The sequence below is a fragment of the Megalops cyprinoides genome, chromosome 11 (assembly GCF_013368585.1).
Source record: "Megalops cyprinoides isolate fMegCyp1 chromosome 11, fMegCyp1.pri, whole genome shotgun sequence".
In the NCBI taxonomy this organism is placed as follows: Eukaryota; Metazoa; Chordata; class Actinopteri; order Elopiformes; family Megalopidae; genus Megalops; species Megalops cyprinoides.
Window position 1 is genome coordinate 33,024,050 of NC_050593.1, and position 17,151 is coordinate 33,041,200.

The 17,151-nt window shown below is 41.8% G+C and overlaps 1 protein-coding gene across 6 annotated transcripts in view; it reads right to left on the bottom strand.

The window, feature by feature from the left end:
- LOC118785856 (RNA-binding motif, single-stranded-interacting protein 1-like) overlaps positions 1–17,151 on the bottom strand; it is a 46,115-nt gene that overhangs the window by 17,549 nt on the left and 11,415 nt on the right. For 3 of the 6 annotated variants that reach the window (XM_036540802.1, XM_036540799.1, XM_036540800.1), the window contains exon 2: positions 5,245–5,429. In XM_036540802.1, the coding sequence (XP_036396695.1) occupies positions 5,245–5,429 (185 nt within the window). Of the gene's footprint in view, positions 1–5,244; positions 5,430–13,298; positions 13,617–17,151 lie in introns of those variants that run through there. The other 3 variants (XM_036540804.1, XM_036540803.1, XM_036540801.1) reach the window with 3 other exon arrangements.

A 17,151-nucleotide genomic window follows, 5' to 3' on the forward strand; every position in this document is an offset into this window, starting at 1 on the left:
TGCTTTGCTGTGCTGGGAAGAAAGCCTGCAGGATGTGGGACTTTCACTAATTGACTCAAATTAATCAATTACAGAAACAAACACAGAGCCGGCTGTAACCCAGAGAGCAGTGCACGGTAAAAAAAAAAACAACTCAAAATCAAAAGCTTCACAGTGAACGCTTACATCAGATGCGGGATCACAATGGCTCTGCTTTATGAGACACAGAGGTGATTACCGGGAGGAATATAATGAGAAAGTCAAACGCAATACTCATCATATTATAACCGCTGGAGCTCAGGTCCATACTGCGGCTGCTGGCAAAGCCTGCCGGCCCCTGCTTCTCCACACGTTACGTTCAGGGGTTCGGCAGAGTGGTATAGTGGTACGGAGCAGGGCTTGTACCCAAAAGGCTGCTGGTTCGATTCCCCACTGAAGTACTGCTGCTGTACCCTTGGGCGAGGTACCTAAGAAATATCTATCTAGCAAATATCCAGCTGTATAAATGGATAACATGTGGAAACTGTACCCTAGCTAAGTCGCTCTGGATACCAGCGGCTGCTAAATGACAATGGCGTAGAGAAGCAAGAAGGCACCTGAAGATGTCTTACAACACCACCAGCCTTTCCGTTAGCTATCGCAGAAAATGCACTACAACTGCGCCGGGGTGGTGGCTGCAGTCGGACAGGCGCGAGAGAGAGAGAGAGGGCGAGCCGGGATCAGATAGGATGTCGCCCCTCCGAGAGACAGATGAACGAGGGAACAATGCATTCCCATGTCACCTGCCTGCCCTCCTCAGCCCGGATCCCATTACGGCCGCTAATGGGCTCTGCTTACTATTCACTGCATGGTTATTGATTTCTGCGGCTACCATTAAAGGATATTTCTCCTGACCCCACACAGCAACTAGCGGAATTAAACTGTAACTCGCATTAAAGCAAGCAACCACCTGACTAAAAAGGTCACCCGGTGCAATCATAGAGCTACGAAAGTGCTGTGTAGAAGAGCATCTCTGAATGCGCAATTGTATATAGAGCATCTTACTGATTACTACTCAAAGTAGCGTGCGTCGTTATTATCGCATGTATTTCCATTATTATCACTTAACATTTTTTCCCCAAACAATGACTTAGCACATACATCATAGCTCCCTGAACTGATAAAAACATCCAGGACAAATCGCTGTTATTCAGTAATCCTCAGTAAAACTGTTGGGTGCAATGCCACTCTCCGCCACCTGCTTGCCTTTGACACGACTAGAAGTACACTCAGGGGTTCAATTTAGAGCAAAAAAAAAAAAAAAAAAAAAAAAAAAAACCTGAAAGCAGCAACCCACAGGGCAGATGTTGACCCAGCCTGGATCAGCGCTAGGGAGCAGGCGGGTGAGAGACAGGCAGACGAGTCTGGGCCTGCCCTGGAGGGATGACAGGGTCACTGTGGGCGGACCCGGCCTCATTGGGTCACACCCAGTGCCCGTCTGAGAGCTGCCAAATCTGTGCAGAGACGCAGACTGGGAGTGCCCCGCTCCGTGGGTGGGTGCCGCGCTCCGATGGGTGAACAGGTGCCAGATTTAGCTTCGGCTAAGCCGGCGCTCCCCAGAGGTGTCCGCTCTGTTTTGGAAACTACGCTATTTGTATGGTATCAGTGAACAGAGCCTAAATTAAAAACAATTGATGGTACATGCTAACATAATTAGCATGTGAAGTTAGCATTCTAGATAGGATTACATTACATTATTTTAGCAGACTTTCTTATCTGGAGCAACCGAGCTGTATCCATTCAAGCTGAATGAGCAACAGCGTCAGACCAGGCTAACAACACTCCCAAACCAGTGAATGTGAGCACAAAACTATGAAATCTAAATGTAAAAAAAAAAGGGGGAATGGGCAATTTAAAGCCTCAGTGAAGCGCCTGTGTGGGGTCAGGCAGCAAACGGGCTGAATAAAGGTCTGTGCTGGGGACGTCACACACGGCAGCAGCTGCTCTTGTCGTTGCTAGCGTGGCTGAATGGCCTTCCACACGGGCTCCGCGGCAAAACACAACAGCCACGGCACCTGCCAGTCCATGGGGCGAGGCCTCCTCAACGGATACGGCAACAGCGCGAAACACCGCGGCGGCAAACACGGCTGGACGGGATGATACTTCATGTCATTTTATTAGATAAATTATCTCATTCAGGAACATAAAAACAACTGCTATGTGTTAAACACGTCATTGCAAGAAACCACCCAATAAGGTGAAAACACTGCTTCAGAGTATTGCTCGGTCCAGAAAAGGAGCTTCTGCCTCACACTGAAAATGCTATTTCGGTTTTCCTCTGTTTGTGTTTGTGGCACCCAAAAGAAACCCTACATTTACTGAGTCATGCCCCTTTTACTCAGTGAGCGGTATCTCTTCTAAAACCATGTCTAAAAGTTATCTGACAGGAGTTGGGAAGTTCTTTAGCTGTTTGACTATTTGTATTTTTAGCATTTTAGCATTATATGTTTTAGCCTGACCAATGGTATTAAAAGGCCTCAGGTGTATGATGAAGGGTAAACACATCTCCATTATTTTTGCAAAGAAAGCCTTCAGAAGCAATATGTACAAGGCTAAGCGAGACAATCCCTGAAATAAATACTAAATTTTAAAAAAACTATACATTTTTAAACTAAAAAAACAAAACATTTATCAAAAACACCAGCATGCAAGTTGCCACTGAATGCAAAGCCACTCTCCTGAAATGTTAAAGCTGTCAAAAAGTGTGACCCTGAATCAAGTATAAAATGTGTAAACCAGCCTTGATCTCAAACGCTGGTTGATCTCAAAGTCAAGTCACAAACTCACAGGTTGTCAGCCAGGGCAATGGTGGGAGAAGAGTTGTTGTAGGGTGACTGAAAAGGTCAAAGTTAAAACGCTTTAACTATCTGGATAGGATTAGGCTTAAAATAAGGGTACGGATTACAGGGGCCCTAACCCTTGACCTCAGATCTCCACTCTGAACACTAATCCTGCAGACATCTCAAGGTCCGAAGGTGCAGTGCATGACACTCTGAGCAGAAGAGAGAGAAGCCACAGGCTTCTTCAAGATCAGCACAAAGAGCATCAAGTGGCCAAGAAGAGGTGCTCCGTTTTCTATATGTGTATATATACACATATACATATATGTGCACTCATAGATACACACATATATTATGGTCTTATACTGATATCTAATGGAGTCCAACCTTCATGAACAGATTACAAGACCAATGCTATGTAGGACTGATCCAGAGGTAAGCAGGCTATGCCAACATATCTGCGCAGGTAAAATATCACCAGAGAGCACATTATAACCAACTGGCAAGAACTTGAAAGAGACGACTAATTGACAAAATTATGTCACAACATTCACCAGTCCTACTCAGAACCAAACATCACTGTGTGACTGTACCTTTCCTCACATTTTGCAAACCATGAATAAATTATTTTATGGGCACACCAACTGACTGCAGCTACACAAGAGCTCTTTACATTTTCAAGCAGTCAGGACTCAACAAAAACAGAAAGTATCCAATAAATTTTCTATTGCTACCTTTCACTAGTACCTTTCTGTAGTTTCTGTATGTTGTTAGCTTGTTTTACCTATGTATTTTCATTTATTTATGTATTTGCAGAACTGCAACAAAAAGCAAATACATTTCTTTTCTACACTGTTCACTTAGGAGAAGAGTATGGAACAAATTTTCACAATTCTACATTCAGCTAAGAACAAAGAAAAAAAACAGCTTCCATTCCTCCCTGGGGAGGGATCTACAGATATTGCTCCATAACCAGTGACAGATTATACCAGCGAGGTACTGTAAATGAACCAAAAACCACCGTCACACCAAGCTGGAGCTGAGCAGAGTTAGTGCAAGCACAGCATAAATAGAGTCTATTTCCTTTAAAAAGGAAAACTGTAATGTAAAAAGAGGTGGGAAGGAGTTGGAGAGAAGAGAAAAACCATGACTATTTATACTTATTTCAATTAAGAGCAAGTTTCACATTAAAATTATGTTTTGAAGTTTTTTAATACATTGCATTTTTAATCAACGCAATTTTGATTTCAGTTTAAATATGATTAGTTGATTCCTGCCAGAACTTACATTCCAACTAAAATTAAATATTTTCAACATTACCATTTCAGAGCTGATTCAGCAATGTTTAAAAAATGGGGTTTATTAGAAACAAGTGGAAGGCCTACATGCTGCAGCCTGAGGATCTGGCTATAAAATGGCTGAGGTTGAACTGTAGGTCAGTTTCAATATTTAATTGTAGCAGGCCAACTAGCTGCATTGGCACAGTGAAAGGGTTTTTAACATACATTGTAATGGCTATTCTGTCTAAATGGTCAGCATTTATCATATTAATACATTTATTTATAAAGCTCACTGTATGTACAGTAACAATACAACTGTGTTACTTTATTCGATTGAACTCCAAGGAAAGTGAACCAATTACTAAACCGCTATGATTGCAAAAGTAACAACCAATAGCTAAAGTCAACAGCATTGAGTAATAATGCAAAATAGACATTTTTGCCAGTCAAAATGCTGAAAAAAGTAGAAGCTGAAAGAACACAGCCCTGGGTATACAATGACACACAATGAGCTTTAGATGGGGGAAAATGCAGTCTTCGCCAGCACAATCCATTACATACACTCACTGTCCTTTCACTGCAGATACCATCAGCCGCCGCTGCTCCACAATTTGTCCTTGCAGCCATGAATAATTTTTCAGCGCAAATTGAAATTTAATGCTGCTGTCAGCTCTCCCCCAGTGCTATTGGTCATCATCAATTTGTTTATTTCACCCCTCAGAGAAACACACACACATGCACTCAGAAAACATGTTAAACACCAAGCCCATAATAACCTGCAGGTTAGGTTTTTTCGACCTTACACACATTTTCTTTATCTGGAACACCAAATAACTCATTAATCCTTGGCGATTTATGAGATTGTTGAAGTTTAGCAAAAAGGGAGCCTCCTTGCAATCTTCAAGTCATAATTATTTTGCATATTACTTTGCTCAAGAGAGAGTCAAAAAAGTCAAAAAACAACCCTAAATTGCAATTTAGATTTAGCTTGAACGAAGTGGCTTTTAACTAGCTAAAAATGTGCTAATAGCGGCAGCCCTGTCGTAACGTTATGCGAAATAAAGTCATAATTTCGGACAGCGTGCCCCCGGGATTACAGGGTGAACTCCGAGCCAGCGATCAATAGCCGATCAACAGCGGATGATAATGAGGCGGAGGGCACTCACGGCTGACAGAGCTTGACCAGGTCGTGGTCGGTGGTGGCCGGGGGCAGGCCCCGGATGTACAGGTTGGTCTTGCTGAGCTGCTCCCAGCCGGCGGTGCTGCTGCTGCTGCTGCTGCTGTTGTTGGTGCTGCTGTTGGTGCTGGGACTGGGCGGGGCCATGGGGTGCGAGGAGGGAGCAACAGGCTGCTGGAGAAGGGAAGAGACACACACAAAATGGCCGCACTTAATGACCAAACGTCCACCCTGAGCGAAACGCCAGCACATGTTCCACAGCTGCCCTCTCAAGGGCTGAACGCAACATAATCTGAGGGCCTAACTGACCGGCAGTGGGAGGCAGCATCTATGTTAGGAGGGCATATAATGTGCAAGAGGCCTTTGTTTTATTTAGCTCCACCTAAGAGCCATGAAGTTTATGGTAATGTTTTTCAGAATCACAGAGCTGGGTTAACATTGTGTTGAGAAACAATTTTCCATTCCATCAAATGAATTTGGGACCTAAATCTAAACCCATTAGGACGAGCAGAGAAGTATGAAACCCTGTTGAAATATGCTGTCATGGACAACTTGTTATTCACTTTTACATGCCAAAAAACTTTACATGAAACAAAAATCTATGCATGGTGTTCACCGTTTAGACAATGAGTAAAACACAAGGCTTGCTCTTCCAGTAGGGCATCCCCCAGTGAAAGAATTTATGAGCCTCATTTCCAGTTTCATTTTTTTTTTTCCCCAAATGAATTAGTCACCACGCCACACAGCTATATTTTGTTTTTTGTCCAGAGCTCCCCCACCATATCTCACAATGCTCTGATGCATATCTGCGGTGCACCTTCTTCAGCTCAGACCTGGTCCTGGGGAGCCCTCAGTGGGGCCCCTGACCCCAGGAAGAGGCTGTCCATTCCCTAAACCCTGCAGTGACGGCTAGCCAGATGAGTCAGCTTCATCTCTCCCTCTACTGCTCCATGCTGCCTTTCCAGCACAGAGGAAAATCATTACTAAAAAATCAGCTGCCATTTCACAAATACATGTTTGGGGTCGTAGTGCTGCCCCCAGTATAAGATTGCTACATATGGTGCTCGGGTACCTGCAAACTCTAAATGAGAGCGATTCACCGCGCTGCATAACTGGTATTAAAAGCTTTTCCTATGGCATCACACACCACACACATGCATCAAGAGTCACTCACATAGCAGAAAACATCATCAGGCTTCATATTCATCACTGATTTCATTAACATATATCCAGACTAAAAATAATCCAACCTACTGCACTGCGTGAGCTACACATTACTGCGACCGTGAGGTGGTCGTGAGAGAACACAGATCTGAATGAACTGCAATTGTCAACATATCACTGATAGCTGTTAAAAATGCTCTGCTCTCAGCTGAACACATTCACATCTGCTGCCAGGCCATTCCACCAGGCATTTGACTTGTACTAAATATGGTTTCAAGAATATCTTGTTCTCTGCATCCTTCTTATGATAAAGCTGAAATGGTCCTGAAGATGAGAGGTTCTGAGGCTGTGAGAAGACTAAGCAATTTTGTCCTACTAGTTGGTGCACTGATTGAAATATTTTAATGTGCAGAATTTTACCCAAAAGCTCCAAAGCAAAGGATGCCTATGGGATCCTCAGCATGAAGCAGGGACAGAAATGAGCGATAGTCACATAGAGGCAGTCCAAGCTGGAGATTTCCAGCGTTTGCATGCATGGTTTCTGTTCAAGAGACATCTTGGACTTTCAAGACAGCCACAACAAAACACTGTGGTATTTTTATTTTTTTTTTTTACCTCTTAGGATGCCGCAACTGTGTTAATTTGTCATTTCTTCAGGGTCAGTGGGACCACATCAATTAAACCGCACACATTCCACAAAGGGGTCGCCCTGTCAATTAACTTCTTGCCTGGGTGTCTAACTGAATTATTGAGCTTGAGAAGAATGCACTTACAGAGGTCAGATGGTTTTTGTACACGTCATGCTACACAATCAGACATTTACTATGTTTTTTCTTTATGCTTAAAATTGGAATATGATGAGGTGCTTTTTTTGATAAGAGCCAGAACATAATTAATCACCCGGCTAAGGCTATCTAGCATCTGCCCTCTCCAGCAAATTAACACCTTTCTGCGTGGTTAGAATGATCACCTTCTGCAGTTCGTAAAAGCGGTAAATTCATTTTGATAAAAAAAAAGACTTTGAATGGGGTCTTTCTCAGTTTAAAAAAGTAAGTATGTGAAAAAGGCATAAATGTTAAAACTGCTGTCACTGCCTCGGTGTCAGCCAGGCTAAGAGCCATTACTTATGATGTAACTCGCAAAAAATGTAAATAAACCACACCTGCTGCTCCTATGTCAGTTCTGGAAAGATCCCTTCTGGCATCTGCTCATGGAAGAACTACATAAAGAGAGGCATTAAGCATTCAGTCCGGTGGGAATGTGTGTCGCCAATGTTCTGTCAATACCCTGGACATGACTGCAGTTGGAATTGTGGATGGAGCCCTTTCCAGGAGGAAAGAGACAGGGAGAGGATGTGATTCAGTGTTCAGAGAGCCGCCCCCACGCCCACGGTGCGCTCTGAGCGGCCCATAATGGAGCCCTCAACGGTCAACCATTTCCTTTCTCTTACTCATTCATTATTAAGTATCTCCAAATTCTCCTGCTGCTTTTCCTGCTCAAAAGACGGTTATAATTTTAAGTAACATGCGTTTTACAATCAAGAGAGACCTTGGGAAAATACTCCACTGCATTATGAACAAAAGAATGTTTGATTTAGGTTAAATCAAAACCTTAGGTTTAAGTTAAAACATTTTTCTGAATAATGTGGCGTATTAAACTGTTTAAAATACTCACATAGAGGTATTAAACAGTCTTTTGAAAGGCACACTAGAACCACATGTGGCATTTACGTTGTTTTAGACTTTTTCTAAAACCACCAAAAGGTAAGTATGAGTCTGACAAGAAGACAGTGACATGCTTTACTTAGAATCATTCTTCCAACATGGAATGATAAATTGATAAATATTCAGATATTCACATCAACAAATGTTACACCTGGTTGCAATATTTGACATCTGCGTGGGAGTGAGTGGAGGTTCCATCATTATATCTGTCTGTGAAAACAGCTTTATCTTCAGCCTCTGTGAAATCTCACGAGAGTAGAAAACAGAAGGCCACTTACACCCATGTAAAGCTGACATTTTTCACTGTCTGTTCTGCTGGTTAAAACCATGTGCCTCTTCTTCAGTAGACCCGCAGTTAAAATGTGTTGTGGCCGGCGTACGTGTTTGCAGTTTTACGCTACTGTTAAGGGACTTTGTGTTCTGATTTTTGTTGCATTTTGAGCATATTTGAAGCTACAGGCACAAATCAGCAGGAAGAAATCCCACCTGCCTCTGACTGAAAGTAGCTCTCCTCCCTCCCCTATGGTTTGCCTTTCAGCACCTTTTTCCCCACTGCTGCACAGTCTCCTACCTCTTTCTCTCAGTTGTCGTTAACTTGCCACACAGTACACAGAACAGACCACCTTAAACGTCAAGTTAGCTGCTTAACTGCGTACATCCAGATAACTGTATTCATGCTCATGTGTGCTTAAACAAGCTGCCAAATAATCGTTTTCATAATTTGCTTCTTGATAAATTACAGCATTACATTCCAACTTACGTGTAGCTGCCTCTCTTATGCTACCTAAAATCTACACAACAGGATTACTGTGACATCACAGCATGCTATAAACAGTTAATGTCAGCTTTTTTACGTCAGATGGTTACTAGCTATCTAGCTACCATAATATAATGTTAGCTACAATCCCTAAACCCAACTATTGCTTTACTCTGCCCTTGCCTATCAAATCTAATGGCTAGCCTAACTATATTCTAATACCAAAACATGCTACTGGAGGGAAGGACAACGATGAATATCAATATTCTCCTTGTGGTTAGCTCACCACTTCACCATACCTGGCAACGAATGCAGGCCGTTCCCTCTTTAGCTTCAAAAACTTTACAGTAATCAGACAAGTTTTTCTCTGCCAGGGCAGCCAAAGGCAAATGAGTACAGGCTGCTGAAAGTAATTTTCATTTGTACAATGTGTACATCCTTGAACACAAAAGTTACATGGTACACAAATATGGCTTACACTAACCATTTTATCCTGTGACTGCTAAAACGCTGAATGCAAACAGGACCGAAAAGAGCTTTTGTCTCTCGACAAAAGGACTCCCCAAATCCACCCTGCATGTTTCCACACTCACCTTATCCATTCAAGTCTTTACAGCAGTGAGTTATCAGCCAGACTTCACCCATGGCTAATCTGTCTGAATTCTTACAAAACTACGTCAGCCGTAAAGCAGCACTGAGTCCAGTCTTGCAATGACATTCAGTGCAAACTTAAGAATTTGCATTTAAAAGCATTATCTCTAATATTTGTCTTACATGGAAGAGTGCTCATATTTAAAAAGGCAAATAATCTTAAAAAAACTGCCACACCAATGTTAAGGTCTATCACATAATCTCAATGGCATGACTTCTGGCTGGTTCATGTCAAAGTGTGTGACGTATTAAAAACCAACAGAACATATACAGGCAACACTTAGTTAGCACAATGGGACTTAGCTCTCTGAATCTAAGAGTAACATAACTCAAGCACTTTACCATGTCTCAACTAAGAATTCCTTTGGTCCAAAAAATAATAATCAAAACCCAATTAATGTGGATTAACAATTGCTTCTCATTTGACAACACACATAATCTAAGCTCTGCCTAAGCATGTAAGAAAATCAAAAAATTAAAAAATTACAGCCAATAGCAGAATGCAGTGCTGAAAGGCCGCCCAGACGCTGTGCTGGGATGCACATCTGCAGTTCCTTCAGAGCTGAAACCCAAACCCCCTTTATTCCCGTCTGTCCTGCTCGGCATGGGTGTTTGGGTTTCAGACATAAATCTTACAGTGGAATCTTTAAGGTGCTGGCATTTCTGCCTTACGTCCAATCCCTGATTTCGCCGCCAGTTTTCAGGGCGGAAAAAACCTGAAGCAGATTTTATTCGGATTTAATGCGAGAAGCCCGATCGAACACAAAAGGAACACCACACAGCGAGTCTTTTCTGAGCTCATTTAAACCAGTAAGAGAGTGTTTCTGATGAAACTCAGAGTCTTGGACTTTGTTTTCTTATACATACGAAACAATATTCTTCCTTTAATCTTCCTACCTGCTGCCATCTTTGAGCTCAGGGCAACTTAATGGCCACAGCAAGGAAGTGAACAACACCTAGAATGTTGCCATAACACAGCACGACAAAATAGCTTTAGTCACTGATTTTACAACAACTTTTGTACAATGAACAACACCAATAGTGTATTCATGCTTACTAAGGGCCAGTGAATAAGCGTGTCTTTTCTGGCCTGCTGATCTGTTCTGTAGTCCCAAATACTTAATTAACTGTAAACACTACTTCACTGTAATTAATCAATTGGGGGCCAAAGAAATCTCTCAGACAATATCAGTGTCAAATTTACATTCTATGCTTGATTGGAAAGTGCTGAAAAATGGGCATCTCGCTTCCTGAGCTTTCAGAGGGGTGAACACAATATCATTTCATTAAGACTGCAGACAAAGGCAGCGTTTGTCGGAGTGAATGAATTCAGACTCCTTTTGGATTGGCGCAACAGCTCAATGTGCATTCAAAGTCTAAACGAGCTTCAGAAAAAGATAAAAGGTCAAGGCTGATCTCCTATAAGAGGGGTCTGATTGAGAACTGTGGCGTGAACTTCCAAAACAGAGTCTCACAAGGTAGCTGAGGAAAAGGAGATCAAATTCCAACTTCCAGTGACTGGTCAAACACTTGCATGCCCTTGGACACTGTTGTGCAAAAACAGCCAACTCTCCCGTGTTTCCAATCAACTGTGAACTCACTGCATTGCATTAATGGCCCTTGAGGTTGATTTAGAATGTGTCCTTTTTTCCAATATTCAAAGGTTTTAACATAAATATTGCAGAAATATCAATTTTCTGGTTATGTTTTTATTCCAGCAACTTTAAAATCATTAATGATTTATAAGCCCAGCAATTTGTTGTTTGCAGCCAGGCAAAATGGCCATTCCCAGTGGAAACGATCAGAAAACTGATCAAACACGCTCTTCCTCTGAAGTACTCCAATCGGCTAAATTGGCAAACATTTCTCCTTGCTGGCATTCTAAAAGCACAGACCTGCGGGTCACTCATTTATGTACAATTTCTCCATTTTTATTAACGTGAAGCTGTACAAACTTAAAGGTGATATTTTCTGGTTAATAATGAACAGTATTTCAGGGTCATGCTCTAATAATGATCAGACAGGCCTTATATTATCAAATGTGTCAGTGTAAAATGAGTTATTGTGCTAGCTGTCAATAATCAAGCTGTTCTGTATGTTACCCTTAGGCACTGAAATAAAGTCTGGGGGCTCCTGCAGACAAGGACATACAGTAGGCTTATCTGTTTCAGATCTTATGACATCATTTGTAAAGACCGCATACTGGGTCTGTTCATAAAAGCCGACACCAATCATCCGATTGTGCCACTGGTGGACAGGCGGGTATGTTCGGAAGTGTCCCCACTAAACTGATGCTAAATGTAGACAAAGGGAACCTTTGAGCGGAGCGCCAGCGGTGCCCCGGGTTTTCTGTCCTGCTCGTAACCACGCTCGGAACTTGGGACGGTCTTTCCGAGGAACTCAAAGCTTGTTTGTTTTCCGTCTGCCTGCTCGGCTCCGGTTGTCTGAAGGACTACGGAGGCTAAAGAAGAGCGGCATCTTATCAGCCTCCTCCAGACCAGGAGAGCTCATCCTATCCGCGCTGTAAATGCACGGGGCTTCCAATAACAGGCCTCGCCCTAAAAAAAACCCTTCCCAACACACTGCTAACACCCCGTAGTGCTATGACACCACCCTCATGAATATGTACACCCCCAAGGTGTTCCACACTATCTGCCGTTTTCATCGGATCGGAGGTTAACCTGCATCACCGGCCTCAGAAACTATACCAGCATGACTGAATAAAACTTCGATTTGGTGCTTAATTCATTGAGCACATATGTTTAGGCATGTGTATGAGCTTTGCACAAAAAGAAAACGCGCTACCTTTCATCACGTTATGACAAGGTCATTCATTTTATTTCCATGACCTCAATATAGCCTGAAAGGATAAGCAGGCAAATTTTGCACAGAGCCGCATTTTCTAATCGTCACCATAAATAATTAAATTTGAAAAACCATGAAGAATAAAAGCATATGAATAAAAGAAAATGGAAAAGCCCCCCAGAAAATGTTACACAAAATACAAGTAATGCATTATTTTGATATGTCAATGTATTCATGTTTACTTAATATCCATCTTTATCCTCGTTTCTCTTCACTGTTTCTCTTCACTAGTAATTGAGTTACGTAAATTTAAACTACATACAGTTCGATCTGAATATGATTTCATTTCACAGATGACTACAACCTCATTCGAAATGTACCTTACTTATTGTTAGTTAAAAATATGCCCTTTGGATATAGCCTAACTGAATTTTTACTTTGGTGCGGAATTATGCGGCGCACTACAGTTTTTATTAAATAAAATAATAAAACTACGAAAATGCTTTCATATCTTTCCACACCAAAATTACTTAAGTCATAAAGTCATAAAAGTGATAAAGGCACAATACAAGTACATTATCAACTGCGATAAAATAGGCTACTCGATCGGGAAGACCGTAGTTTACCTTACTCTACACATCCCTGGAGCACGGCCATCGTATTGAACACATTATAGATTACGTTCAGATATCTATCGGTAAACCTAGTTGGAAACGTTTAAAACGACAGTGCTGCCGTCGCGAGTAAGTATTCATCACTGAAAGCAATCTACACCAGGACTGCATCAAACAGCCTATTAAAACTATACATGACACGGCTAATGGTGTTTTCACCAGAGCGTATTTGCTAGCTGGCTAACTAGCTACGTTAGCTAGGTAGCTACTATGCTAGCTAGCTATTGATTCTATGACCTCTTAAATTTTTACCGTCAGGCCTAATTACCTGCTTGCGATAAGTCGTCCTCACGGGGTTGGCTGTATTTGAAAAAATCATCCTCACTTTTTTCAGTTCTCCAGACGTGGCTAGTTGTTTTATTTTTTTTTGTTATTAGCTATAATTATTTGTATCCAAGGGCTGGCTTGGTAAAGTTGAAATTCTGACTCTATACCACATAGAGTTAAAGGTTAGGATGCGACTCTCCGTAAACCCTCCTGCGATGGGTACCGCTGAAGTATGCGCCGTGCCAATTTGAGATGAAAATGTATTCAAAGATACAGTCCCAGCTTCGGTCACCCAGCCCGACCATTTAGCGGAGTTCATTGATCTGCGCTCAGCTCCCCGCAGCAAGGACCCACCTACTGTGGAAGAAACCACCGCGGCGCCCGAGGTAGGGCCAAAGCGAGACGGTGCCAAACACATTTGCCATAAAACGGTAAACGCGTCCGCAAAATGAAGGTCACGCAAAACGGAGGTACTCTGCGGAAAAGCACCGACCGAAACCGCGTAAATCATAAGTCGCGGTGGATCACTACTCTCAGCTGTTAGACAGTTCCCCCCCTTTGGCGGCTCTTCGTTTATTCTGGCACGCATACCACACATTCCATAAACCAGCCATCAGGTCCTCCTCAGTTAAAGCGGCAGAGGGCTACGAGATACTTTTACAGTGACAGTCAAGGATTATGATATTTCATTCATTATTTACAATTTTTAGATTTTTAAAACAATTTTTCGACTATCTAGAAAGCGCATCCACACCTATCTAATATATGTTTTACCGCGGAAACCAAACAATTCTCGTTATATAAATGAAAGCATTTCCGACAGAGTAACCCTATAACGTTAAATACAAAAGAGGGAATGGACATATTACACAGTGCTTTGCCCTTCCGTCAAATCTTAATTTATATATATATATATATATATATATATATATATATATATATATACGTATATATAAATGTGTGACAGTGTAACTATTTGGTAAAGAAACAACTTGCTCAACGTGCTCCTATTAGTGCTATAACATTTACATCTCAATGGGCAAGTCATTGGCAAATGAACGTTACACCCTGTCATTGTCGTCACTCTGGGAAGAGAGGACTTGCTAAACGGCCAGTGTTTATTTATCAGCAGCGGCACAGCAAGATATTCTGGAAGTGCACATGGCAATTGGAAAGCATTAAAATTATATTTCTGAGGAACTAAGACACTATAGAAGATTATTAACACAGTAGTTCAATTACTGCAATGAAAGGACATGTGAAGGACCATTGGGAATAAATTGGTGTTCTGATTGGTCAGAAATTCTGGCCACCCCCTGAGTGTTTCTGGGAGGCCCATAAGGGCTAATAGAACCAGCGCTGTTCACTTCTACCCCAGGGGTTATCCCAGCACAGCATAAGGGGTTTAATTCAATCCCCACCCGCTGACACACATACAAAAACACACACGGGCCCACATACACACACACAAACACACACACACAGGCCAACATACATATACCCGTACACATGCACACATGATTGTGCATGCACAAACAAAACAAGTATGTTTCAAACACGAGCAGAGGTTGTGAAAGGAGTTAGTAAAAACTGATGCTAACATGAGTGCATTGCCTCCGGCAAATCCAATGCGTGATTGTTAGAGTGCTCCGCAGTTACACGAACAAGTCTAGTGATCTATTATTAATAGTACTGCTGAATTAACACATGGACAGCCACTACAGAGTGGAGCCACATGGCTCTAAATGACAAAATGGACATTTACCACGAATGTTGCTTTCCATTGATGGATAATTGTCTTTGCTAGGCAGGCCAGAAGGATGTCCTTTTCTGACATTTTCACAGTTCACGTTCATGAACATAAATATTAAATACAGAAGGCTATGTACACTCAGGTTACAGCAAATAGGGATATAATACACAGCAGAGTGAAGGTGTGCCTCCTTTTCTTGGTGTGTATTTTCAGACAAGGGTGAAAGGAGGTGAGCCAGGGCATTTATAATAGCCAGGACATTTCAGTACAAATAAAAGTCTGGTTGGTCAAAGAAAACATCTCAACAGGACTTATCCAAAACTCTTTTATCTTTCAAATGTTTATTTAGAGGGGACTTTTACTCAGGTTGCAGGAACAGATAAAAAGGCTTTTGATTTCGTACTCATGCTCCTGCACGCTTGCAGTGAATGTATCCTGATTAAAAGTTGTTTGTGAGAAGTCACACTTCTTTTGTATTATACATCATTTTGTAACAAGGTCACTCTAAAACTGTTTTGTTTTGTAAAACTGCTGTTTTGTTTTTTTTAAAAAAAATGTCCATAATTTAAAATAAATAAATAAATGCAGTTGATTAATTTCAGCATTTACAGGAAATGTCTAATCTGCTTCATATGAACCTGATGTACTTACAACTCAGAGCAACAGTCCAGAGGCGATATAAAGAGAAACTATGTATGCGTTATCCATTGGGACATTTCCAACCAAACCATGTGGGGATTTGAGAAGAAGACAAGAAATTACGGTTAAAAAGGGGGCAAGTGAAATGATGTAGCTTGCATTAAAGCTTGCACATTAAAGGAATTCCACCTCCAGTGTTTTGACCTCCTGCTTCATATGTGGAAGATAAAAGTATAGGTTGTGTTAGAACCAGATTAAATTTATTCAGAAACTCTATAACTACCAGGGGTCCTTTAGGCACTGCAATATAAAGAAAAGTATGATATACATCATTTGAGATGAGAATCGAAAGATAGGAAATAGAAACATTCTCATCCCTAATACAAGAAAAAAACTGAATTTTCTATCGTTCATATTAAATGATTCTTAGAATGGAAATTATAAACATGTGCTTGTTAAATGTACCCTGGAGTCAGTCAGGTACAGATGAATAAAATGGAATTAATTCTTAATAGATCATTTAGTGAACGGGAGAATAAAGCTACATTTGCAGACAATCAAACTGAACATTTTCACAGAATTTGACACTGAAGATACCAATGCATACTGGTACCACATAAAACCTGTACTCTGAAAGATGCTGTACTCTGAAAGATAATGTCATTGGTACCCTCTCAGTCAGATCAGAAGCCCAAGCATTAAATCTAACTGTGAAAGAAAAAAAAAAATCAAGCATTTCCCCCAAGTGGGTTTAAATGATTCAAAAATTTGTGTGCCAAGGTAGGCAGTATGAAACAATCTCAACGTTTATCGTGACATCTGGCTTATAAGTCACACTTCCGCTGTGACATTTCCTCTTGTCTGAGATGCTGAAATCAGCAGCAAAGTGCATACGAGTCACTCCCTTCTCCCTGTGCCCCTTTAACACACTCAGAAAACAGACTTGTGCGCCAGAGTTTGCAGTAATTACTGATAAACGCACACCACCAGCCTGGCTGCCATGTTGAAAGACCCATGCAGCGGCTGCAGTCCCTGCGGTTATGCACATGTAATTATGCCGCAGCTCCAACACACAGCGAGGACGAGTTTAGTGGGGCATAAACATCAGCAGTCGTGTGACTGCATTCGAGAGAGAGACAGATTTAAGGCCATCCACAGCAGACCCGGATTCTACCAATCTGTGCTGTGGGAGATTGGGAGGCGTGCTTCACCTGCCCGTCGCTGATTACAAGCCTGGTACCTTTAGTGGATTTGCGTTAGTTACTTTGCGTTAGGGGACGAAATGCAACCACAATTCGCTGCTTCCATTGGGCGAGCACTCTGGCTGGAGTATTTATTTAATCCCACCCCTTTGGCAGGCGGGCCACTGATCTCAGACCTGCTGAGGTCACCACTGTGTTAAGCAATACCCAGGCTTATTGAAGGCCTTTGTCATAGTAAAGGGCCTCAAGCACGTCCTTCA